This window comes from Nematolebias whitei, chromosome 9, assembly GCF_014905685.2.
Source record: "Nematolebias whitei isolate Nwh7 chromosome 9, NemWhi1, whole genome shotgun sequence".
Classification (NCBI taxonomy): Eukaryota; Metazoa; Chordata; class Actinopteri; order Cyprinodontiformes; family Rivulidae; genus Nematolebias; species Nematolebias whitei.
In genome coordinates, this window is record NC_056506.1 from 52,291,136 (window position 1) to 52,298,714 (window position 7,579).

The 7,579-nt window shown below is 43.7% G+C and overlaps 1 protein-coding gene across 1 annotated transcript in view; it reads left to right on the plus strand.

The window, feature by feature from the left end:
• The window catches only part of LOC119414352 (dnaJ homolog subfamily C member 1), a 16,169-nt gene extending 11,104 nt beyond the window's left edge, over positions 1-5,065 (plus strand). Inside the window, exons 3-7 of the mRNA XM_037681445.1 lie at positions 737-900; positions 1,066-1,185; positions 1,331-1,379; positions 4,320-4,702; positions 4,941-5,065. Coding sequence (XP_037537373.1) covers positions 737-900; positions 1,066-1,185; positions 1,331-1,379; positions 4,320-4,702; positions 4,941-5,009 — 785 coding nt within the window. The 3' untranslated portion in view covers positions 5,010-5,065. The remainder of the gene's footprint in view (positions 1-736; positions 901-1,065; positions 1,186-1,330; positions 1,380-4,319; positions 4,703-4,940) is intronic.
• The last annotated feature ends 2,514 nt before the right edge of the window (positions 5,066-7,579 follow it).

A 7,579-nucleotide genomic window follows, 5' to 3' on the forward strand; every position in this document is an offset into this window, starting at 1 on the left:
GTTTTGTTTTTTTGAATGTCCAGAGGACCAGATTTAACTTTTTTAGAGTAATATTGTGTTTGTTGTTCAGTGTCAGGAGGGTGATCAGTCTTACATCGAGGAAACTAAACAGCCACTGGCCAAAAGGATGGACCAGCACAGAAGATCAACACCATCAGGCCAGGACTCTGTGGTCTACACTCATCTCCAGGCCAGCTGTCCCTCTTTCAGTGATGAAGATGTTCACATCCTGGACAGAGAGGAATGATGGTTTGAGAGAGGAGTAAAGGAGGCCATCTTTGTGAAAAGAAATCATCCATCATTAAACAGGGGTGGAGGCCTCCAGGTTCAACTGTCCCCCTCTTACAATGCTGTGATTTCTAGTAGCACTCAGCCCTCTGTGAATAGTAAACAGCCATCAGGTGCTAATGATCCATTGTTAGGCTGATGGTCCTTCTTGAGCATGTGATCAGCTGGTTTTGATTGTCAGCAGCAAAACTGGTTGATCCACTTTGAGAAGGTGCTATTTAAGAGACTGAGCTGAATACAGCTCCTCAGACTGAAATCTTTTGAATGAAAGATGAAACGTTTCTACATTTTTTTGTTTTTAAACCCATCCAGAGGACCTGACTTAACTTTTGTCGATCCTTCTACTGTTGTTTGTTTTCTACAACTAATTTTCTTTCAGACTTTAGTTGTTTTTATCATTTTGTTCTCCAACAGAACCAATAACTCAACAGTTTGATCCCAACTGCAGGAGAGAAAAGGCCAAAGGCCAAGAAACCCAAACAGGACTTTCCTGTGTACCAGCCTTCTTCAGAGACCCAGAGATACCAGAAGTATGAGCAGACCACGTCCATTGAGGACATCGAAAACCAGATGGATGACTGGCTTCAGGACCGCAAAGCTGCCAAGAAGGAGGTCTGGTCTTGTTTATCTTTGATCTGAACTCAATCTGTCCACCATCTGTCCTCTTTATGTCCTCAGATTATTTCTCTTCTGTCCTCAGTCTGTCATCCTTATGTCATCAGTTAGTTTCTTTCTGTTGTCTGCCCTATTGTCCTCAGTTTGTTTCTGTGTCTTCAGGCTGCCAACTGGACAGAGGACGATTTGAGTGTTCTCAGTAGGTTGATGGTTAAATTCCCAGGAGGATCGCCAGGTCGATGGGAAAAGATCGCTCAGGAGCTTGGACGCTCGGTTTCTGATGTGAGTCTGTTTGAACATTTCTCATTCTTATAGATGTTTGCTTGGACAAGCAGGACCTGTTCCTGCTTCATGTTCTTGTTCTAGATCTAGAAGCTGACATCCATCTGAGGACCTCTAGTCTCTGACTGCGTGTTTTCTTGAACAGGTGACGACTAAAGTCAAACAGGTGAAAGACAGCGTTACCCAGACGTCAGGTAACTCCGTTTTACATTTCTACTGTTCAGTCTTTACCAGTGTTCTTGTCAGTGTTGGGTTCTTGAGGGAACTCCTTTCTATGGTTCTATGGTTCAGACTTTACCAGTGTTCTTGTCACTGTTGGGTACTTGAGGGAACTCCTTTCTATGGTTCTACGGTTCAGTCTTTACCAGTGTTTTTGTCAGTGTTGGGTTCTTAAGGTAACTCTATTCTATGATTCTATGATTCATTCTTTACCATTGTTCTTATCAGTGTTGGGTTCTTCAGGTAACTCTGTTCTATGATTCTATGATTCAGTCTTTACCATTGTTCTTGTCAGTGTTGGTTTCTTCAGGTAACTGTTCTATGATTCTATGATTCAGTCTTTACCAGCGTTCTCGTCAGTGTTGGGTTCTTCAGGTAACTCTATTCTATGGTTCTATGATTCAGTCTTTACCATTGTTCTTGTCAGTGTTGGTTTCTTCAGGTAACTCTGTGCTACAGTTCTACGGTTCAGTCTTTACCAGTGTTCTCGTCAGTGTTGAGCTCTTAAGGTTACTCTATTCTATGATTCGTGATCATAGAATAGAGTGAACGTGTGTCAAACGAAGTTCCGTCACTACTTCGGACGATTCACAGCTGTTCCTACAGAGACGCTGGAAAGGTGGCGTTAAATGGAACTCCGTACCAGTGGAGGCATCTTCTACAGGTAAAGAGTCGATTTCCACCACCTAAGTGTACCGAGGTGAAGCTGGGTTCTGATGTAGAGTGCCGTTCTGATACAGACACATATTCCCTCATCCATCTTTCCTCTCCATTTAAACTTCATTTCCCATCTTTAAAACTCTTCTATCTTGCCAGTAAATCATCCAGATATTTTCAGAAATGTCTGTTGTAAAGCTTAACCCAGATACCATGGCCGTATGGTTTCTGACTGTAAAGCTAATTAATTAAGCTGTTGTTGAAATCAATGTTGCCAAATTAATGTAAATGTTTGATGTTAAACTTTTATTCTGTTAATAAATGACCGCATTCATTTGATGGGTCAAAGAAAATTAACGTCTCACGTCACATTTAATCATTCAATGCACGATATTATTCAGTCCAGAAAAATGAAAGAATCCGTTTAATTTATGGATAATATATCACAGATATATGTTCTTCTACATCTGATCAGCAGCAACATTGAAACAGATCATCAGCAACATTGAAACAGATCAGCAGCAACATGAAACAGATCACCAGCAATATTGAAACAGATCAGCAGCAACATGAAACAGATCAGCAGCAACATGAAATAGATCAGCAGCAACATTGAAACAGATCAGCAGCAACATGAAACAGATCAGCAGCAACATGAAACAGATCAGCAGCAACATTGAAACAGATCAGCAGCAACATGATGTGGTTTTTCACAGTGATTATTCTGGTTATAGATCCATGAGTGTAACAGCCTCAGGGTAGAAGCTGTTCCTCAGTCTACTGGTTCTACACTTAATGCTCCTCAACCTCCTTCCTGAGGGGAGCAGGGCAAAAAGTGTGTGTGCTGGGTGAGTGTGGTCCTTCATGATGCAGGTGGCCCTCTTCCTGCATCTGGAGGTGTAGATGTCTGTGATGGTGGGGAGACTGACTCCAACATCTTCTGTGCAGCCTTCACCACTCTCTGCAAAGCTTTTCTTTCTGCAGCTGTGCAGCCTCCATGCCACACGTTGATGCTGGAGCACAGGATGTTCTCCACTGCACACCTGTAGAAGGAGGTGAGGACTGAGCTTCCAGACCAGCTCGCCTCAGCCGTCTGAGGAAGTAGAGTCTCTGATGAGCTTTCTTGATCAGGCTGGTGGTGTTGTTGCTCCAGCTGAGGTTGTTGTTCAGGTGCACACCCAAGTACTTGTAGCTGGAGACCACTTCCACTGCAGATCCTCTTGTGTTCGGGGGGGGGGGGGGGGGGGGTGAGTTTGTTCCTTCTGAAATCCACAACCATTTCCTTTGTCTTCTTCACATTGATGTGAAGGTTGTTCTCTTTGCTCCAGCTCTCTCTCTCTCTTTAGGTGCTTATCTTGTTAAATTGTGAAGAAACGTGCAGTGTTCCTCCTTCCTTTTCCCTCCCTGACTGCTTGCTCCTGGGAGCATAGAGGCAGTGGATACTTGAAATTCAGCTGATCTGACCATTAAAGTCCTTTGATTAAGCAAAAATTAGACTGAGACACACCTTTACTATAGAGTCCATCCATTATGTTTTACCCACTTCTTCCATTTTGTGTCATGGGGGTCGCCGGTGCCCGTGTCCGTTAAAGTCGAGCAAACAAATAATTGTTTTTAGGTGTTTATCCTGTTAAATTTGCACAGCGACTCGTCTCGTGCACGCGTTTACTTCCACATATTGGCTTTTGAAATGCGGCTGATTTGACCATCAAAGTGCGTTTATTAAGCAAAAGTTACACTGAGACACACATTTACTGTGATTTCGAGCAAACAAATAATTGTTTTTAGGTGTTGCTCTTGTTAAATTCTTGTTGAAGTCCTCCCGTGCACACTCCTGCGGCCGCCATTTGGCAGCCAATCAATTTTTGGCACAACACCGGCCCACATTTCTGGGTTGTCTGCGGTGACGCATAATAGAAGCGACATATTTATGGATTTTTCCACTTTATTAGAAAAATATGGACGGATGTGACTTACAGTGCAGAGCGACGTGTACGATGAAAAAATGTAGCTCTATTCTGCAGTTCTACGGTTCAGTCTTTACCAGTGTTCTTGTTAGTGTTGGGTTCTTAAGGTAAATCCCCTGAGTGGGATTAACCTGTATAAATAAAGGTTGAATGAAAAAAATCAGTTTATGGCTCAACTTTCTGACAGGTTGGACTCAGCTGATGTTCTGTTCTATTAGTCTGGTTTTATGCTGAAGAACACGTTCTGTTGTGTCTGGTTCTCCTCTCAGTGTAGGATTCTGATGTTTACAGGTCTGGTAAAGCTCTCTGACCTAAAGGCCCCGCCTCCTCCTGTGAGCTTACTTCCTGTGAATGAAGGTGTTTGGACTCCAGGTGTGAGGGCTGCTTATGAGGATGAAGAGGAGGAAGCAGCTCTTGCGGTTCGAAGGAGGACCAGGAAGACTTCAGCAGCAGATGGTGGGGAAGGGAAGGTCAGAGGTCATAGACAGAGAGACTTTGACCTGACAGCTGTGAACGAGGATGAGGCGGAGCCACAGGAGATCAAAGAGAAACCAAACTCAGCAGCTTGGACTCAGAACCAACAGAAACTGCTGGAACTGGCTCTGCAACAGTTCCCCCGAGGAACCGCAGAACGCTGGGACTGCATTGCTAAGGTGGTCCCAGGAAAGACCAAGGTGAGACGGACACCATTCTGAACCACTTTCAGTACTTACAACCAGTTAAACCAGTTCTTGTGGATTTAGTTTTCAGACCGAAGGAACGTTTTTAGCTCTTCACATGAAATATTGATCAGACGTCAGATCTGTACCTGATCAGTACAGATTCTACTGACTCAGTACCTGATCAATAAAAAGACTGATTGGCAACTGATCAGTGACTGACCTCTGACACCATTGTGTGTATTGATTATAGGAGGAGTGTATGATCCGATACAAGATGTTGGCGGAACTTGTTCAGAAGAAGAAGCAGGTGAAGAGCTGATGACCTTTGACCTCCTGACAGGTGAAGGACTGATCACCTGCTCAGGTCACCTGACCTCATGTGCCTTAGCACCAATCAGTGTGTTCACTGATCAATAAACAATATTTATTATGGATCAGTTTGATTTTCTCTACAGACTGAATGAAAGTATAAATGATGTATATCAGACCAGGTGATCAATGAAATAAATCATCAATCTGTATTATTGATCCGTTTCTAATCAATAGGACTTGTTTGTCTGTTGTTGACTAAAGTCAGAAAAAAAAATCCTGCTTTGGTTCTGGTTCTGCTCGGTTTCAGGCTTTTTCAATCCCTGTTTAGTTTTCAGATCCACATAGACTCTAGAGGGAACCATCGGTCCATAAACACCACCGGACCCAGACCTGGACGGACCCAAACCTCATCCTGATCCTCAGGAAGTCTCAGGATGATCATTTTGGTTATTGATCAGGGGCAGCACACAAAGAGCATTTTGATTTTCGAAGACAGTGAAGGAAACCGTTTGAAATGAAAATTGAACATGAATAAAACCAGGACAGCCGTTCCATCAGAGCTTTAGAAAGAAAATGTTTATCTGTTTCTGATCCTTTTCTGAAGGTACGTAAGAAATTAGACTTGTGGCAAATGAGTCAAAACTTCTTGGTTTGAAAAAACTAGCAGTGTTGAAAAGACAAAGAGAAGATATGCAAAGCCGGATTAACCATATGGGCAACTGGGAGAGTGCTCAGGGGCCCACGATCCCTAAAGGACCAGGGCAGTGGGGGCACAAGCAAAATATCTGGTCATCTCCTGCTTTACTTGGAGCGCTGCGCTGCATTAGTGCCGCCCCGCCTCCTCCCAGCACCAGGCACTGCGGCTCGGGGGGGGGGGTTGGTTTGTTTTTTTCACTGAGTCTGATCCTCGACTGTGCAACCTGTCAATCAATCCAGTAAGCATGTCAGCAAATGACCAATGGACGACCTCAATTTGTACCGAAGGTAAACGCCCCTTCACCATAAGTTTTTTTTTTTGTAGAACTTTATGAACAACACAAAATAAAACAATGCAACAAGATATAAATACAAACTGGTGAAGGGTGTCATAACTACAGTTCACAAAATAATGAAAGAGTTTTTTCCTCTCTGGCTCTGATCGAGGTGGCTGCTTCTGATTTTCCTTCCTCCTGCTTCGCTCTTTGTGTGTCTGAAGCACCTGGGTCTCATCTCCCGAACATAAATTAAGATTATGGATCTGGTATCCTGGGCGTTCAACTCTATCAAAAAGATTTTTTCAACAAAGCAACAAGGTCCTGGAGAACCTGCGTGTCCAGCTGAGACGCACGCTGTGGGGTACATCATGGACCCGTGGGGAGTGTGGCAGATGATGTTCCTCTCAGTTCTGTCTCAGGAGGATGTTGAAGACATTTACATATTTGGATTTATGATAGCAGGGACTCTGCTTTCTGGCATTGGCGGGGCTCTGTTTTATCGACTTTTTAAGAAGACATCGCAGCAGTTTTGGCCATGGAAAAGCTTCTGAGTCAGTGTGAAGGTCTGGTTCATGCTGTGAGTATTCAAAATCAGCTGATTTACGAGCTAAACTGTAAGGTGGAGGCGATTTATGAGAATCGCAGGCCACCTGCAGCTTCTGGGACTCGTCAGTGACCTGGGAGTGACAACAGACTGACCAGAGTCATTTGCCAGAAGAATGTCGTTGCAGACCCTAACTAAGGCTGTTTCGGTGCTGTGTAGTTTCTTAAAGCCAGACTGAAAGATCTCAAGAATAGAATTTCCACTCAAGAACTCATTTAATTGAGTGAAAACCATTTTCTCCAGGATCTTAGAAAGAAAGGGAAGTTTGGAGATGGGTCTGAAGTTTGAGCAGGTTGAAGGGTCAAGTCCGGGTTGTTTTTATTAAAGGAGTTACCACTGCATGTTTAAAAGCATCAGGAACTACACCTGCAGCCATACTGCTGTTTATAATGTCAAGAACAGAGGGTCCAGTGGAGGGTAGGACTTGTTTAAAAAACCATGCAGGGATGGGGTCAGCAGGGGAACCTGAGGGTTTCATATGACCAGTGACATCATTTAGAAATGAGAGGGAAATGAGTTAAAACTGGTTAAAGACTGATGTGGAGGGGACAAAGACAGAGGGGTCAGCTGTGGTGTGAGGAATCAGTGACCTGATCGACTCGACCTTTTTAACAAAGAAACAGGCAAAGTCGTCACACGTAACTGCAGAGACCTCCCAGTTGGCAGACTGAGGCATAGTTAAAATGGAGTTAATGGTGTTGAAAAGAACACTGGGATTGTGGCTGTTTGAGGCGATGATTTGGGAGAAATATTAGTTTTTTTCTGATTTAACAGTGGCCTGGTACTCTTTGTAACATGATTTTAGCATGATAAAAGAAACGTGAAGTTTGTCCTTCTTCCATTTACGTTCAGTTTTCCTGCACTGACGTTTGGCTGCTCGAGTGATCTCATTCATCCAAGGGTGGGGAGTGCGCTTTGGATCCCTAATTTTTAATGGTGCAACTAGGTCAAGCACCTTAGCACAGGTCTCTTGATGTATAGTGAGTAGCTCATGGGTGT